Consider the following 17,518-nt stretch of genomic DNA (forward strand, 5'->3'; position numbering starts at 1 on the left):
GAGTCTTATCGTCAAGGTGGTGGTCGAACCTATGTTCGGGGTCCTGCGTCTAACTTTCGAAGCGATTCCGAAAACTGTTGCGCCTTGCGCGGTACCTTCCCTTCCCTTCCCGGCACAGCCGCCGTCGAAGTGACTCCGACCGGCGACCGGCCACATCCAGTGCAGCGCACATTTGCGATCTCGTAACGACATTCAGTTCGACGTCGAAAACAGATACTCTAATGCGAACCGTCTAGCTATGCTTCTACATGCTGCTTCCTGCTACAAGTCAACATCAGATGATCATGCCAATGCAGTCTATAGGAAACATTCCCAGCAGATTCGCTTCAAGCGAATTCGAGTGCGAAGATCATCAACCCTACAACAACGAGTTCTTCTCAAGAAGGAGCACGATGTCTAAACAGGTTGGGTGAATGCAAGGACAAAAAGACAACGACGTCCACGCACAGTGTACGATCTCGGGCACGCTCTGCACGGACACATCCACGGACAAGTCTGGCCGCTCGGGAGCCTCGAACTCCTCGTCGACGCCTGCAATACCCGAGATCTCCCCGTTTCTCGCGCGGGCATACACACCTCGACGATCGGTCGCCTCGCAGTACGCCAGCGGTGTGGCGACATGGACGGTGAAGAAGTTGGAGCCGGCACCCGCGGTGCGGAGGACGAGATCCTTCACGGCATCCCGAGCAGTCTGCTTCGGCGAGACAGGTGCAGCGATAACTGCAGCCCCTGCTCGTGCCAGTTCGGCCGCGACATACCCGACACGCTGAAGGTTTTTCACTCGCTCCTCCGCAGTAGAGCTGAATGCTGGATAGACAGTGGGATAATAAAATTGTGTTTGTATAGATGGAAAGATTCAGTACTCACGGGCGTCGAGGTCTGGACGGATGTTCTCGCCGAGGAGTAACGAGACACTGCGACCACCTTGCTCGTTGAGCGAAACCTGGAGCGCTTTGGCGATCGTGTCCTTGCCAGAGTTGTACAGGCCAGTCAACAGAATAACGAAACCCTGCTGTAAGCGCGGAGGATAGCTTTCTCGTAGCGTCTTCACAACAGCGCTGCGGTAGCTGTTCAGTTGCTACGTTCTGGGAAACGATCGCGACACATACTCATAACTGAACCAGTCAGGAATGGGAGTTCCAGTCTTCAGACGTCTGCGCAGTTCTGTTCCCGAAATATCAAGCGTTTGGATGCCCTTGGGGACCGCGTCGATGGGCATGTACTCGTCTGTTGATGGAACGTAGGTCATCTGCTGGAAGGGCACCATCTCGATTTGGAGTTCCTCGTGATATTTCGTGACGAGGTCTTGAGCGTCATACGGGCCGTAGAAGTCGACACCTTGCGAGTTCTTTCCTGGGCCAGCATGGTCACGGCCGACGATGAAATGTGTCGCACCGTAATTCTTGCGGATGATAGCGTGCCAGACGGCCTCACGTGGACCGCCCATGCGCATGGCAAGGGGAAGTAGGGCGAGGTGGCCCATACCGTTGGGGTATTTAGCCATGATGGCCTCGTAAACACGAACACGGGTATAGTGGTCGACATCGCCAGGTTTCGTGAGTCCGACGACGGGGTGAACAAGAACATTGGCTTGGAGCTGGCGAGCGGCTCGTACTGTCAGCTCACGGTGTGCTCTGTGCATCGGGTTACGCGTCTGGAAAGCGACGACCTTTCGCCATGCAAGCTTTTTGAAATGTGCACGCAATTCGGCAGGGGTATCTGCCGTATGCGATGTGAGCGACCAGCCACGAGTGGTTTAAGGAATATTTACATCGAAGCGCAACATAGTCAAAATGCGTTGGTGCTCGGATAGCCTGGACTTTGCCACCGACATAGTACTCCTTCACTTTTGTGCGAAGGTAGGCCACGGACGGATGTGCCGAATCGTCAGCGCCGAAGACCTGGATAGCCTCCTTCACCAAGTCTGGCAGATACACGTCGTCCACTAATGAATACGTCAGAATATTATACGACTAATGGTAGCCTGGGTGTCATACCCGTGATGATTGCAAGTGCTTCATCGTCTCGAGGATCGCGAAGAGCGATGCGCGAACCGGAGGCGATCGACAAACTGTCAATATCTTCCCGAGACACGTCCAGAGTGATAGGTATAGGGAAGAGTGTGCCATCGGCGAGGCGGAGATTGTCTACCACACTGAAAGCGGATGAACAAAAAATTCACGAGGACCGACAACTCAACTCACGTCTTATAATCAGCCTCATTCATGAACCCCTCGAGAGGGCTGAAACCTCCGTTAGTGATGAGCTCCAGGTCGCATAATTGACGCTAATGTGCGTACATATCAGTGAAACTCAGATAAACGGGGATCAATCATACCTCGGTGAGGACAATATCTGGCAGCGTCATTGTTTCCTTATGCAGAGAATCTCGGAGGGCTTCATCTCGCGCTACGAGATCCTACGTCACCACAGGATAAGGTTGTTTTCGTCATGCTTCGCTGCAACTTCACATACCTTCAAAATTCTACCATGGGGAGAGTTAGCCATGACGACTCGGTAGACGAGCGCAATGCAATCGAAACAATTGGATTCCCGTGAAGGGAGAGGTCAGATAGTAGATGAGGTGCATGCCGAGCAGGTCGAGATAAACTTTTATGTGCTCGTTGTGTCGATGATGAGGATATCACGCAATCGAAGGGCTGACTGCATTGCCGCCACCCGCCCGCAAATATCTGTAAAGGTACAACCTGCGCTCAGCGAATTCGGAATTGTCATCAGCATCAGATGGAAAGTGATTGACCTGGGATTTTCTGGCATCGTTTGTACTGGCATCGAGGACTTACCCACGAAATTCGGAATACTGGCCTCGCACTGGGCGCTTATTTGACAGGGCGCGTCATCAGGAGTTCATGATGATAGTCGGCATTGCGGCAAACCTCTCTGCATTTCGTGAATACTCCCAGCATTGATGGACTGCTCTGAAGTGTCAAAGTCACTTCTATATGAGTATCCCTGATGACAGAGTAAGCGCGGAAAAAATAGTCCTAATGTACACTACACTACAGGTGAATATATGCATCTACTTGTCCATCTTCTAGCCTCCAGAACTACGAGCCGAGTAACAATGTCACCGCGCTAAGGGATGATACCACTTCAACACGACCCTCGCGACCAAATGGATGCTTGAACGATACCGGAGGTCTCTTGCCTGTCCCCACCCATCCTGTTAGGCTGGAACCTGAGATGACGTCAAATTCGAGACTCCTCGCAGACGGCGTTGACGACGCCGCCGATGATGCTGACGTAGCCGCCAAGTCCGCTGGTTGTGTGGAGTTCGCGTCCCTAAGCGTGACCGAGGCCTCGGCGAACGTTGTTGAGACGTCAAAGGTTCCGGCAAACTTGTTGTCGACGCTCACAAGTGCCTCACCAAGGTTGTTTTCTGCGCGCAAGTGGATCACGGAGGGTGGGGAGGAAACATCATGCTGAACATCAAAGGTAAGTGGTGCGTTGAAGGTTTCTGCCTTGGCAATAAAATTCGGCGCTTTTACGGCGGGTGGGGCGGTGGGGCTGAGGAACAACGTGACGTTGGCCACAAGTGGGCTGATACAGATAGTATCAGCAAGCCAGTACACGAAACAGAACCTTGATAAGGCCTCACCAGTTGCCCGTGTTCAACTCAAGGAATGTGACTTGTCTGAAGGCACCGCTGTTGTAAAGGGATATATTGGCGGATATTGGACTATCGTGATGTCAGCGATAGAAACCATTTAATGCATGTCACGCACGCAGATACGGTGTCCAGCACTAGAGAACTTGAGGCATTGAATGTCCCGGAAACTGGAGCCAACGCACTCTTCACTGTGATTGTCGAAGCTGTTAGAAACTAGTACAACACCATTATTAGCGTACGGGGATCAGACGGCCAAAATTTAACGCACGTCCACAATCACTGTGGACATGGGCCCGCCGATGTCCACTTCACCAAAGGTCACACGGGGGGATATGAACGCATAATGTTGGTTGAAGTGAGGGAGCATCGTGACGAATTCCGAAACAAAAAGAGAGGGGCTTTGAGGGAACAGTAATGTGATATTGAATATTAGTGTCTCGGGGGATGTTAGGTTGTGCGGAGCCTGATGAGAATATGAGAACAGAGAAGTAGGGACTGCGCACGGTCAGTCTTACATAGATGTAGAGACCGTTACTGCTTCCCGAGACGTTCATTAAGCAGACACTTGTTTTATTCTTGATTCCGATATCGGAGTAACGCATTGAAACGGCAACAAGGGCATCGGTTACTGTAGGATCTTCGTTTATGTCCACGAGAAGAGTGCCAGAAACTTCCTGCAACTCAGCACCGGCCGTTTGGTATGATAGATTGGACTGCAAGAAGACTGTGCCATCCAGGGGAATCGTGTACTGCAGACTGCATCCGAGGTTAAGAAATGTGAGCAATGCTGACAGGACTACTCACTCTGAGCGCATCAGGCCGGAATCATGGTAACCTGGACCGATCCAGGCATTGCACTCTACAGCAGAAGACTGGAACAACGGCGTTTCGCTATCAACCACTATCAGGCTTGAGGAAGACGATGGGCTGATAAGTGGTGGTATGTTCTGGTGCTTATACAGTTTATGTCGCAACTTCTGACGTGCATTCAGAGGCACATTAAAGTGCATGCATAAAAGGAGGAGTGGGGATACTCACCACCACAATAACCGGCACGCCGATGACAACAGTGAGAACGAAATAGATCACCAGAGCATACAGGGCGGCACGCCGAAAGCGAGCCTTGGAACGGTTGGGCCACCACCTGTTGTGCTGGGCCTGTGAAGCTTCGTAGTCGGGGAGGGAAGGGGTAGGCGTGGAAGCACGGACGACGGGCTGGGAGGGGTCGGAAAGTTGCTTAGGCTGCTGAGGGTCGTCGTCTTCGTCGAGAATGATCATCGTCAGCGAAGTGGTTTCAAACGCATCGAGTGCAGCGAGCTCGGAGGTGACGAAAAGGTTGAAAAGGTCGCGAGGGAGGACGGCAACAACGAAGTGACAGGAGTAAGTGATCCTACACAACTGGCATGGCCCGAACGAGTTCCTTCTCACGCGTCGATCACTTGCCCGTGCCGCGGGACACCTTCCTGATACGTAGTATGTAGTTCGCAAGTACTTGTCGCATTTCTTCCTCTGCGCACGTTCGATTCGCTTACTTACTCATTCGTAGTACGTGACGAGGCGCACCTTACGTACCTGAGCTATGTAAGTCGCGTCGGCCCTCTGTTTCTCGTGATCGATACATACTAGTAGGAAATCCAGTCACAGCTACTAGTACTAGATCTGCCCTCTGTCACATCTGCTACGATTACAAACAGGAACCGGGCCACGCAGTTGGCTGAATCTATGCACCTGGACAAAATATCAGTGGTTTCCAGTATGGAATGGAAATAGATTGCTCACCATTCGGCGCAAAAGCCATTCTCTGGTTGCCTATATCCCAGACGCTGTAGTAATGCTTCAACAAGCTCCCACCCACAATTGCCGTCTATTCCATGGCATTGATCAACGTCTGGTACAACGATGAGTCATTCTCGAACGGGCCCACGTTCAACTCACTGCTGGGTATGGTGAGGTTGAACGGGTCGCCGCTTTGGGAGGTGAACAGGATGTCAATCATTGCGGGAAGGCTATCGATCTTGCTGCAAGTGATTCCATAACTCCTCGCTGTTGGCTTTGATGTCAGGAGAAATCATAGCATATATGGCCTGCACGCAGGCAGACAGTTAATTCAGTGAGATGAGCAGAAGAATTGCAAACTTACTTCAGTGGTTTCTTTGTCGAGCACGACACTGCTGGTTCCACTGTCGAAGATGACAAGTTGCTCATTCAACAGTTGCGAGGACGTCTGACCGTTCACGGTGATCTGATTGGAAGTAATTAACCAAGTTCCACCGCTACCCCCGGATAAGCTGGCGTATGTCAAGTCGCCTGGTAGGTGTTCCCTGTCAGCGAATGCTTCCTAGATGGATGTGGAGAATTCACCTTGGAATTTTGTGTTGTCATATCCACCAATCGTCAGCTTCGCATTGCCAACTGCTTCGGGTGTGAGGTACATGCCGAACAAGGCTGGCAAATTGGTCATAATACAACCTCTTGAAGACTCACTTGTTCAACTCACATGGCAGGCCTTGCTGAACCAACCCGGAGAAGAAACCTCCTGCCTGGGAAGACATGCCTATGTCCTTTCAGTTCACTTACGCTGAACCTCTCCTGAAGTGTATCAGACCTCACCTTGAATGCCGCTGAATGGGTCGATATCAAAAGCAGCCGATTGCTTTGTGATAGTATACAGTTCCACATCTGTCGCCGTAAGCCCCTCTACAGTGACAGTATCTCTGCCAGATAAAAGCGTAAGCTCGTATTCATCTTGGCTTTCGACCGGGTTGACACCGATGCCGGTCGCGAAATCGATGGTCGAGGTTTGGCCCTCGTCAACGTATATCGAGCTTTGGGACGGGTCGAATCGTACTTGGTTGCTGCATGTGCTGCACTGAGTACCTACGGGAAACATTCAGATTTGAGACGTGCTAACTAGGATACGGTACACACTCGCAAACTCAAGCGTCTCACTCCCGGTGTCAAACACAACGGTAAGGGTCTGGGGGGGTGTTCTGACTACAGAGATGACCTCGTTCCACTCACTGATAGTGGTCCAAGTCATTGTACTGACCTGAGATATTTCCATACCACCTACGTTCGAAATATGAGTAATTACTCTTCTGTGAACAGCTTAAGTTGATACCTACTGGAGGTCTGTGCCAGAGTAATAATCCTCGAGGGGAACACCAGCTGATGACAACGATCTTCTTTGCATAGCGTCAATGTCACGCTTGGATGCCTTGCACGACATTAAGGAGATTTTGCTCGGTACAGCCGCAATGGGCGCTGGCGCCGCGGAGACAGTTGCAGCCAGTGCTAATAATCCTAGAGTACAGACAGATAACATGGTGTCGGGGTAAGAAAGATGGGAGGTGAACATCGAACTCGTTGATGCTTGCAACATCGAACTCGTTGATACTTGCAACAGCGACCAGAATCAGTATTTTATACTGCCAGAGATATCGGCGCGCTTCCGAGGTCGCTTCGTCACCACACATGCACGGCTATACCACTCACCGTAACCCATGGCACCATGCATATGGGATGTTCGCTGGCGTTGCTTCTCTTGCGTGAGGTGCAGCGGCCATACGCCTCGACATCACGCCGCGCGTCTGTTCCGGTAGTTCAACATCAGTTTGTGGCAATCGCGAAGTCAATATCATTCTCGCATCATGCTGAGCCCTCGTATGCTTGAGCGTTTGTTGAGGAAGCGTAGCAAGAAGTTGCAAAGCACATGGGCCGTACGATATCAGCCATACGAACATACTCAGATCCGCGTGTAGATCCGGGCGAGCTGTGGCGCGTGCTGAGAGCGATCCACCTGAAAGACGCGTGGACACTCACTCTCGCCAGAGAACCGCACATGGTATTTACCGCCGTCTCGGACAACCGGAGAACAGATTTTGATGTAAATCTTCCTGTAGTATATAGCACACTCTAGATTACAAGTAAAGTTCAAGGTCACGAACCACTATAAGTCGCTCCTGGGCACCTGGTCCTTCCCCGAAACCTGGAACATGCTTTCTAGCGTCTCCAGAACGCTGCGCGCACCGTCCAGAAGTCCCTGAACACAACCGACGGTCCCCTTTTTGCACGCGCGTACCCAACACGCAACACGGCCAAGCAGCTCCTCGAGGAAGTACTGCGCATCTTGCAAAGCGTCAGCGCCTGCGGCAGGAGAGCGGTGGGGCTGTAGTTAAGGAGATCATTAGAACCAGCTTGGATGAACTGTTGGACAGTGAGGAGGTACCTTCGCAGCACCCCGAGAGGCGGTGATCACTTCGGGCTGAGTCTCATGGTGGGTTTCTGCCCACATCTGCCGGAAGTCATGCACAGAGGCAAGGCTCTCCGCAAAGCGATGCAAGGTATTAATGAGAGCGACAACCTCGGAACGTTGCAAGAGATTTGTATTCGTTTGCGGGCTAAGGGAAGTAATTATATTAGTATTCACGTTAGTTATCCGCAGTAGCCAGAGGAGAGCACGAGAGCAGAGACGTACTCCAACGCCTTTTCGTCAAGCTCGAAGAGGACTTTGAGCGCGGTCGCAAGTCCAGTCGTTTGCACCTTGCCCCAGAGTCGGCACTTATCGCAACCCACACAGTCCATGATGCGCGTGACATTCCTGAAGTGATCCTTGAACTCCTCCTTCAATGTCTAGAGAGCGAAAACATAGTCAGTCAGCGACATTGTATAACAAGGAGAGCGAAACGCATACGTTCGCGTTCTCGCCTCGGAACAATGCGGTCTCGTCAAATTTGCCCACAGCTTGCGCAATGGTGATGACCTTGTTCAGGCGTTCAAGAGTGTCCATGTCGTCTTCGCGTGTCTCAGTAGCGCAGTAGTCGTAGGCAGAGAGATACGGCCCAAGCCTGGCTACTGCGCGAAGAAGCAGAACAGCATCGAAGTAGATGTATTGGAGCCGCTCGGGGTGGATTGCAACGCGGTCTATGAAGCACTGCAAATCTGGTCCCTAGACAAAAAATGAGCCTGAATGAAGTGCCATCGAATTACAATTAGCACTCACCCATTCTCCCGTGGTCTGGTTAAGAGTATCACGGCATATATGCGTCGTAATACTCGCGTGCAGGCCTAACCACGTTAGTTACGCATCACGAACTCTTCCTGAGAGAACATTCACCAGAGATGATCTTGTAGTACACCCGTTGCTCCAAGCACTCCTTCGGACTCTCCGCATCATCCACTTTCAGCGCGTCGCCGTCCGCCGACGAACTCGATGAAATACCGAAGCAGTTTTCTTGATATATTGAGGACCAGACGCGGTGAGCGGATGGGCCAACATAGCCTGTGAAGCGCTCCGGGTTGAGGGTGAGGTCAATGTAGTCGCCCTCTGGGCCAAAGTAAGTCTGGATGAAGCGTAGAGACGGGTCTCATACCTGTCACGTCATCGAGGAAGCAGTAGTCAGAATCACGATAGTAGCAGCCTGGTAGATATTTCGGCTAAAATGACGTGAGACTAAGTTCCGACGACACAGAAGGAATTGAACTAGCCTCAACATCGGGAGGTACCTCTAGCTTGCTCAGGGCAGCAGCGCGCCATCGTTCCGGTATCTCACTCTGGTCTGTGTCTAAGTAGATGTAAAGCACAGACGTCCCACAACGTACGCACCTCATCTACGGTGGTTATTCCACATTCTCTGTTAACGCAGAGACCATTCTCTTGCCAGAACGGACATTCGCGATACAGGTCAGCCTGACATGAGATGGTCAGTTGCAAAGTGCATACACGATCCCATAGACGGCGTACGCGGAAGTACTTGAAGAAAGGTGTCTCGACCAACTCATGGAGCTGGGTGTACAACTCGTCATTGACGCTCTCGATGGTCTCGTAATCGCAGAGAGTAGTGTCTATAGGGCCTGTGGGCTGCAGAAAAGCTCAGGATACATGTCACGCCAGCGGTAGAAGGAAGCGCACAAATTGCTGACAAGAGGGCTCATTCGCTGGTTTGTGTTCTAACACATTCTGTACCTGGTCGTGTGTGAGGATATTGTTGTCAAGGAACGACTGGGACTGTGCCACCCGAACGTGGTCTACGAGAAAACCAAGCAGTAATGCGCAGAGATGCCGCGGTAACATGTAGGAGAAAGAATTGGTGGTCACGGAAGAGAGGTGAAGTATATGGCAAGTGCAGTCGTGTCACTCGGCATCAGCACCGTCTGCCCGAGAACAGTCCAGTCCCGTCGATGTCTCTTCGTACGCGGAAATGCTGCCTGGGCCTCTCTCGGACCCTCGAATAATTGGCTGATGCCCTTGCAGGCGAAGCCGATTGTCGTGAAATATGTTTTGGGAGAAAGGAGGCGGGGAGGGCCGGCTGAATTGCGTTGAATAAATGATGATTTGTCCCACGGGGACCACGTAAACGAGCTGCAGGTCGTCCGCACTTTCCTCCTTTCCATCTCCTCCTCGTCGCGACATACACGCCTGAACTCGTGCTCGTCGCCAGGTTTCCTCTCCGTCACAGGTTCTGTGCTCTCCGGACACCCGTCTCTTCCTGTAACAATGTCTCTCTCCGCTGCAGACCTCCAGGTGAGGACCCTCCACTACCCCTTCAATATAATATGCTCATTCCCTCCAGAGGAGGCACCAACTCGAAGGAGCAGACGACCCCTTTCCTGCTCTGCACGACTCCTCCCCGGCTGAACCTCGTCCTTCTCTGTCAAACGTCGAGCTCGACTCCCAAGAGGCCTTCCCTTCCCTTGCGCCTTCAGCCCAGGTGACCAAGCCTGCTGCTTCTGCCTGGGGCGCCGCCTCGGGTCCTCGCATCAAGCCTACTGTTGTCAAGCATACTGGCGTTTCTGACACGTTCACCATCTCCATCGCAGACATTGCTGCGAACAAGGATGGCAAACCCGCGTCACTCGGTGAGGTCATGAAGCAGGTCATGAAGCAGTACAGCAAAGTCAAATTTGAGGCTTCTACCAACCAAAGATCGCGCCAGACCACTTTCCACGCCAGGGCAGAATCTCAGAAGGATCTTGAAAAGGCCAAACGCAGTCTCTTGGCTTTGCTCAGTCCAGTCGTATGTCTGGCTGTCGCTTAGTGCCTTCCTGCCACTCACACGAGCCTATAGGTTACTGTCGTTCTGCATGCCCCGGCTTCCACCATCGCCTCTATCATTGGTCCTAAGGGTGCCACTCTCAAGCAGGTCCGTGAAAAGACCGGTGTCAGAGTGGACATTCCGCGTCGCGACACCGTCCCTTCCAACGGACACGCTAATGGCGGATCACACTCACCCTCTCGCACTGTGACTCCGCTCCCTGGTTCAGTTGACGAGGACGAAGAGCCTACCGTGCCCGTCTCTATCACTGGTCCCCAGCCTTTTGCCCAGGAGGCGCATGCTCTGTTGGCCGAGATTGTCGCGTCGAAACGTTGGTACAGCACTCAACGCGTGCGTGACATCCCGTCGCACGTTCTGCCCTTCCTTGTTCCGCGCCGCAGTATCTTTGAGGCTGCAGCTCAGGGGGGCAGTGTGACACTGACGCTGAACGCCTCCGCACATGAAATTACCGTGCAAGGTGAGCGTGAGGCTGTCGGTCGCGTTGTCGACGCGATCCGCTCTGCTATTGCCTTCTTTTCCACCGAGGTCACCTCGCTCAAGCTGACGCTGCCGAAGCGCCAACATCGTCTGCTCTCTGAGAAAGGTGCTGATGAGATCATGACTCAGAGCAAGTGTGCTGTGATCGTCCCGAAGCCTGAGGAATCGAACGAAGAGATTATCGTGTGGGGAAGAGGTGCGGACTTGGGTGCGGGTGTGCAGGCGGTGATGGAGAAAGCCAATTCTGCTTATATTCATGAGTTCCCGCTTCCTGGACCGATTGCTCTTTCCCGTCAGTTGCTCTCGTACATGACCCACATCAACTATGCGGAGACTCTCAGCACGGCGCACCCAGGAGTTTCCGTATATACACCGGCTCAGGCAACTATCGACAGGGCTTCTCCACTCAACCTTGATATCGTGGGTGAAAAACCCGCGGTCGATGCCGCCGTCAGGCAGGTCTCGGAGCTCATTGGGAAGCTCATCGGCGCCACGAAGGATCTAGCGATTGATTGGCTTCTGCATCGTATCATCAATTCTCCGAAGAATGCCAAAAAGTACGTGCCCTTTTTAGTTTGGGATGCTTGCGGATGATAATGGAGCGTCGTGTACTGTAAATTAGAATCAAGGCTTTCTATGACGCACACAATGTCCTCGTGTATTTCCCTCCAGAGGAAGCGGAGCGGTCCTCGGTTCTGCTCGTGTATGACCCTTTCTCACCGAACGCATCCCCTTCCCCCGTCGAGAAGACCAAGAATCTCGAGGATGTGGAGAAAGAGTTGCTCAGCATGGCCCGCGCGGCTGCGGACGTGAAGACACAGTCCATTGCGGTGGAGAAGAAATGGCACGAAGCTGTTGTCGGCAAACACGATACTACGCTTAACGCGTAAGCATCTTCATATTCCTTCGTGCAGTCTAAATTCACACTTGTGGTGCCTCGCAGGATCATCGGCGAGGACAAGACACTATCCATCAAGCTTGGTGCAGAGGCAGGTGATCCAAGCAACGAAGATATCATCGTCGTTCGCGGTGTGAGCGCCGATGTGGACCGCGCCGTCAAGGAAATCCTCAAGATCGTCGATGATGCCAAGAACGACGAGATCGTGAGCAGCTACGTGCGTCTACCTCTTTCAATCTCTTGGTTGAGCAATCCTCACCGAGACCGTTATGCTTCATGTATAGCTCGCCGAGTTCGAGATCGACAGAGAGTACGTTGGACGCATTGTTGGTGCACATGGTTCTGGCGTGAACAAGATGCGCGAGTCTCTCGGTGTCAAGATCGACTTCTCAGACGAGGCGGAAGAGAAAGACGGTGGCCGGAAGAAGAAGGCTGTTCACCAGAAAGCCAAGGTCACGGTCAGTGAAGTCATCCAAAAGAACACGAAACGCGGATGGTTGACGTCGTAGCGCAGATTGTAGGCCGCGAAGTGAATGTGGAAGAGGCCAAGAGGCGCATCATGAGCCACGTGGACAGACTAGTGAGTTTGCAGCCGCAGAATGGCAAGGTATGAGCTCATCAGGTTCTACCTTCCAGGCGGATGAGACCTCAGAAGTGCTCAAGATTCCTCACCAGTATCACTCCTCTCTCATCGGTCAGAGTGGCAAGTACGTCCTTCGGCTGGAGGAAAAGTATAACGTCAAGATCACTTTCCCGCGCGAGACAGCAGAAAACGGTGAGGGCAGGACCCGCGAGCCGCTCAAGCCCGACGAGGTCCTTGTCAAGGGTGGCAAGAAGGGCGTCGCAAGTGCCAAGTCCGAGCTCGTGGACGTGAGTAGCTTTGTAGTGTTGCAAGTAGAGACAGTGCCGAGAAATCCATTTGACAGGCGGTCGAATTTGAGAAAGAGTCGAACAACGTTATCAAGTTTACCGTCCCTGCTCGCTCCGTCGCACGCATTCTCGGCAGATCTGGTGCAACGATTAACGAGATCAAGGACAACACAGGTGCTCAAATTGACGTTGACAAGGCCTTTGACGATGGCGCAGTTGCTCACATCACTGTGCGCGGTACTAAGCAAGCTATATCTGAAGCTAAGGCTGCCATCATGGAAATCTCAGACCAGGTCGGGGAAGAGACGACTGTGACTCTAGAAGTGGAGAGCCGGTTCCATCGTACAATCATTGGAGCTGGTGGTCAAGGCCTGAAGGAGCTCATTGCACGCTGCGGCGGCCCCGCAGATCAGAAGACTCAGGCGGGTCTCATCCGGTTGTGAGTATCCTGACCTAAGTTTTCGATCTGTCAGTTCTGTTACTGAGCCGCCTGATTAAAGCCCTCGTCCAGGCGAGCCATCCGACGAGGTTCGCATACGCGGAGAACCCAAGCTGGTTGCCAAGTTGCAAGCTGAGCTCGAGAAGCTTGTGGCTGCTCTGCGAGACCGTGTGGTGCTGGGGGTTGAGATACCTGCTGCTCAGCACCGCGCCTTGATCGGCAGAGGAGGTCAGCACCTGAACGACCTGCAAGCACGCACCGGTGTCCAGGTGCAGTTCCCTGGTTCCCGTTCCTACCACCAAGTTGGCGAGCCGGAAAATACTGCGGACTTGACTGGTGTGGACCCGGCTGACCTCGTGAAGGTGTCTGGTACTCGCGCTGCCTGTGAGAAGGCGCTGGAAGAGTTGAAGGTAAGCTCATATACCGAATGTTGCATTGGCGTGTCTGAAACCTTGTCGATTCCAGGGCCAAGTCAGGCCCCCTGCCCCAGGGGCGGTAACTGCAACGGTTACTGTGCCTTTGAAATACCACCATGCCGTGACACAGCAAGGCAACTTCTTCCGCAGTCTTAGGTCTTGCGGTGTTCAGGTTGAACAGTCTCTGCATCCCAAGAAACCTGCCGTCCCTCCGCACCCTGTACCCCAAGCCGGTGCATCAGAGGCCCGTATCGACGACCCGGACGACACTACAGCCGCTGGGGTAGACTGGCAAGTCGTGCCGAATTTCCAGGACGCTGAAGAGGGTGACTCCGAGTGGACGCTGAAAGCGCGAGATCAGACTGGTTTGGACCGCGCTCTGAAGCTCACCCAGGAGGCTATCGAACACGCTGAAAAGATGACACATGTTGGATTCTTGACTCTTCCCGACCGGTCCTCCTTCCCCAGGCTTGTTGGAGCGAAGGGTGCCAACGTGGCTCGACTTCGCGACGAGAGCGGCGCTGATATCACTGTCAGTCGCGAAGACAGTACTATCACTATCATTGGTATGTCTGCACCAGGAATTGAATTATGGGGTCACTAATATCGGGCTTAGGTTCTGAATCTGCTATCGAGACTGCAAAAGAGGCTATTCTGAAAACCTCGTCGGGCCGCCCTCGTGGCCGTCGAGATGCTTAGTTTTAAAGCTTCAAGTGGGCATTGCTGGACAATACATGATACAAGAGGCGGGAAGGTTATGGTCACCACTACAAACAACCTATAGGGATATACCATCATGACTGTGTTTTCGTGCATTGCTTTACTACCCCCAATGATAATGATAATAAATGCATCCAGCAAGATACACAATGCATACAGTAACAAACCAAGAACACCATATTGAAAGTATGCAGATCATACGTCCGCCGGAGCTCCATCTATGTCATCGTCCATAGGTTCGCCATCAATCTCTTCGTCGGCGATCGGTTCACCATCCACATCATCCATTGGCTCGCCGTCTATATCAGCAATTGGTTCCCCATCGACGTCGTCCGCAACAGGCTCGCCGTCAACATCACTGCCCTCGTCCATAGGCTCACCATCGTCAACACCAATGTCAGGTGCAGGTGGTGCTGCCACCTCTTCTGCAGGCTTGAAGGATATCGCTTTGAACTTCGATGAGAAGTCCACGACGCTTTCCTTGACTTCGGTGACGACTTCTTCCGGCTGTGATTCATCTTCCTGCATAGTTGATCCCTCTAACCTGGCTCGGAGCTCCGCGGTGAAGTCAGGTGGGAAGACGATCCAGTCTTCCCATATGTCCACGATAGCGATTATCTGCTTTTTGAACGTCTCTGCTGTGATGCGCCCGGGGAACGAATGGTAGATAGTGGAGAGGTGATCGAACACAAGGCCTAGACGGGATTGGAACTCTTGTCGGAATTTCCAAGCCATAGGTAATGGAGCAGCAGAGTTGTGTAAGATGTCGCAAATCAAGTGCAATCGAGCTACTTTGCGAGGAACGGGAGTTCCGTCCACCACCAGCGAAGTAACAATGATGTCGGATACCTGTAAAAATGTGCTTGCATCGCAAAATCATATCGGAGTGGTGCGCATACCTCTGCAGCAGCCTCTGCATGCTCAAGACTGAATGCCATACATCGTGCGATCTCTCCACGCCGACCAGAGACTGCACGAAGCATCGCCTCAAACCTGCGCCTAGCCAGCTTACCAAGCTCAGTTTTTCGAACCCGTTCCCGCTCGAATTCTTCAGCGGAGTCGGTGGAGTAAACAGAGTTATAGCCCTGGATGAAGGGTAAGCATCTCATGATATCTCTCTTACTGATGTGGATGTATACTAACTTCGTCGTCAAATTCGGGTTCCAACTCCTTTCGCTCGACCAGAGAGCGGTAGAACTTGTACCGTCGATGCTGTACGGGTGTCAGTCAAATCAGGAATGAGGTTAACATAGCAGGATGGAATTAATCTCACGTCTTTGCTCAGGAACGCATATTTTGGATTCGCTCGTTCCCGATCTCGGAGGCTATCCTCATACTCGGCATCATGTCCATGCACTTCGCCCGCGACAGTCCTGATGAATTGCTCCGTAACCTCCTCCTCCTCAGGACTCATAGGGCTTCGAGAATGACGACGGCGTGGCGAACGGCTGTGACTGTCAAATCTGCGGGGCCGACTGAAGGAGCGGCGGCGCGAACGAGAACGTGAGCGACTCCTGCCCCATGACCGACTGCGTAAATGTCGGAAGTCTCTGGACCGATTGCGATCCCGAGACCGAGAGCGTGAAATTGAACGTCGGCGTTCGTGTTCTCGAGAACGGCCATGTCCTCTGGGAGACCTCGACCGTGATCTCGACATGGACCTCGACCTTGACCTCCTCGCAACTGTGCCAAGTCAACGTCAGCGTGAACCTGGTCGTTATTAAATGAAAGGGAAGACTGACCAAACTGAGGTTTAGCGGCAATAGGCACAGCCTTACTCCAGCCAACGCGTAAAATTGAGCCACCCCAATCGAAACCATCTAATTCGCGCAGTGCAGCTTCCGCGTCTCTCCTTTTCATAAACGACACAAACCCACTTAAGCCTGCATTTTTGCTGCGGCGGGACGCAGTCATGTCGGCGCCAGGGCCAATAGTGGCATCACCACGCGGCCACATGATTTTCACCTGTAACGTCATGTCAGTCGAACCGGCAATGATTGTAAACATAGAGACACACTGACAGAACCAACTGGTCCTACACGAGCAAAGAAATTGCCGAGGCTTTGTTCGTTGACATATGGTGGGAGGTTCGCAACAAATACATTTGAAGTCTGGAGAGCAGCTATCAGGAGGAGACATGAATGGTGAAACGGCGTCCACACCTCAGGATCGCCTCTGTCCCTGCTGCCACTCTGGCCTTCATATGCTATAAAGGAATGTGTAAGGCCAGGACGTTGGCCCAACGACGATTTCATACCTGCAATTGACGTTACAGATCTGCCTTGCGTAGCTACAACGAGCGTCAGACTCGCCATGTACACGCCCTTCATTCTGTGTAGCTCACCATGGCGAGAAAGCCTCGCTTCTCTGTCCCTTTGTTCTCTGGAAGGCGTATCAGCACATGTCCCTGCAACTAGGTTGTCACACAAGTGTACCTCTTGATCTCTTCGAGGAAAGAATCCATAGCCCGTTTGCCCTTTGGCTTGGGTGCCACTGGAGGCGGTGATGGAGGCTATTCGGGACCACCACCATGTATCAGACGTACATGTGGATATGGAGTCATCAATTCACATACCATACGATCCTCTTCGAATCCTCGTAGAGGTTGGGTACTCATACTCCTCGGAGAAGGTGTGTACACAGGCTGACTCTGACCGGCCTTCACGAAAGTTGAAGCACTCTTCTTCCTATCCACACCTTCCCCCTCGAAGGCGTCCAGGAACTCCGCGTATGCTCTTGCAGCATTCTCTTCCTCTTCTTTGCGTTTAGCTTCTGCAGCCTCCTTCTCCTTCTCCCTCTTCGACTTGCGCACAGTACCCTGTGTATATAGCGAGCGCTTCTGATCGTCGATCTCCTTTTGCTAGGACACACACAGCCGTTGGTAAGCGTGAACGAGAGAAAAAGAAGGTCGTATTCATCGCACTGGGAACGATGACTCTTCGTCGTCGTTATCGAAGAAAGCTGCCAGCTTCGACTTCGTTTTGTCCATTTCAAAACGATTCACCCGAAGGC

At 52.5% G+C, this 17,518-nt stretch overlaps 6 protein-coding genes across 6 annotated transcripts; 1 reads left to right on the forward strand and 5 right to left on the reverse strand.

The window, feature by feature from the left end:
• Positions 1–358: 358 nt before the first annotated feature.
• SCP_0308480 (Sulfate adenylyltransferase) lies at positions 359–2,508 on the reverse strand (the record flags this gene model as incomplete). The annotated part of the gene is made up of 9 exons (XM_027756234.1): positions 359–396; positions 448–807; positions 868–1,058; positions 1,110–1,719; positions 1,772–1,945; positions 1,998–2,155; positions 2,205–2,287; positions 2,339–2,419; positions 2,476–2,508. The coding sequence occupies 9 exons, from the start codon at positions 2,506–2,508 to the stop codon at positions 359–361; spliced, it is 1,728 nt and encodes a 575-aa protein (XP_027612035.1).
• Positions 2,509–3,068: 560 nt separating this feature from the next.
• On the reverse strand, positions 3,069–4,909 carry SCP_0308490 (hypothetical protein; the record flags this gene model as incomplete). Its single annotated transcript, XM_027756235.1, has 7 exons — positions 3,069–3,561; positions 3,620–3,700; positions 3,747–3,844; positions 3,900–4,094; positions 4,147–4,387; positions 4,436–4,608; positions 4,670–4,909. 7 exons carry the CDS (start codon positions 4,907–4,909, stop codon positions 3,069–3,071), a joined length of 1,521 nt encoding a protein of 506 aa, XP_027612036.1.
• A 728-nt stretch (positions 4,910–5,637) lies between these two features.
• On the reverse strand, positions 5,638–6,956 carry SCP_0308500 (Rhizopuspepsin-4; the record flags this gene model as incomplete). Its single annotated transcript, XM_027756236.1, has 8 exons — positions 5,638–5,715; positions 5,772–5,938; positions 5,993–6,076; positions 6,129–6,185; positions 6,242–6,508; positions 6,560–6,625; positions 6,681–6,700; positions 6,757–6,956. The coding sequence occupies 8 exons, from the start codon at positions 6,954–6,956 to the stop codon at positions 5,638–5,640; spliced, it is 939 nt and encodes a 312-aa protein (XP_027612037.1).
• A 624-nt stretch (positions 6,957–7,580) lies between these two features.
• SCP_0308510 (Endoplasmic reticulum oxidoreductin-1) lies at positions 7,581–9,704 on the reverse strand (the record flags this gene model as incomplete). Its single annotated transcript, XM_027756237.1, has 11 exons — positions 7,581–7,799; positions 7,860–8,031; positions 8,109–8,263; positions 8,325–8,579; positions 8,634–8,698; positions 8,748–8,957; positions 9,004–9,067; positions 9,119–9,184; positions 9,237–9,320; positions 9,375–9,491; positions 9,543–9,704. The coding sequence occupies 11 exons, from the start codon at positions 9,702–9,704 to the stop codon at positions 7,581–7,583; spliced, it is 1,569 nt and encodes a 522-aa protein (XP_027612038.1).
• A 423-nt stretch (positions 9,705–10,127) lies between these two features.
• SCP_0308520 (hypothetical protein) lies at positions 10,128–14,485 on the forward strand (the record flags this gene model as incomplete). Its single annotated transcript, XM_027756238.1, has 12 exons — positions 10,128–10,154; positions 10,204–10,647; positions 10,699–11,720; positions 11,786–12,049; positions 12,107–12,278; positions 12,346–12,519; positions 12,576–12,641; positions 12,698–12,931; positions 12,988–13,370; positions 13,432–13,780; positions 13,836–14,352; positions 14,403–14,485. 12 exons carry the CDS (start codon positions 10,128–10,130, stop codon positions 14,483–14,485), a joined length of 3,735 nt encoding a protein of 1,244 aa, XP_027612039.1.
• Positions 14,486–14,701: 216 nt separating this feature from the next.
• Positions 14,702–17,495, reverse strand: SCP_0308530 (hypothetical protein; the record flags this gene model as incomplete). Its single annotated transcript, XM_027756239.1, has 12 exons — positions 14,702–15,355; positions 15,406–15,591; positions 15,650–15,718; positions 15,780–16,189; positions 16,249–16,471; positions 16,528–16,617; positions 16,669–16,712; positions 16,764–16,796; positions 16,851–16,888; positions 16,942–17,018; positions 17,082–17,366; positions 17,430–17,495. The coding sequence occupies 12 exons, from the start codon at positions 17,493–17,495 to the stop codon at positions 14,702–14,704; spliced, it is 2,175 nt and encodes a 724-aa protein (XP_027612040.1).
• Between the last annotated feature and the right edge of the window lie 23 nt (positions 17,496–17,518).

This window comes from Sparassis crispa, assembly GCF_003851025.1.
Source record: "Sparassis crispa DNA, contig_000002F, whole genome shotgun sequence".
Taxonomy (NCBI): domain Eukaryota; kingdom Fungi; phylum Basidiomycota; class Agaricomycetes; order Polyporales; family Sparassidaceae; genus Sparassis; species Sparassis crispa.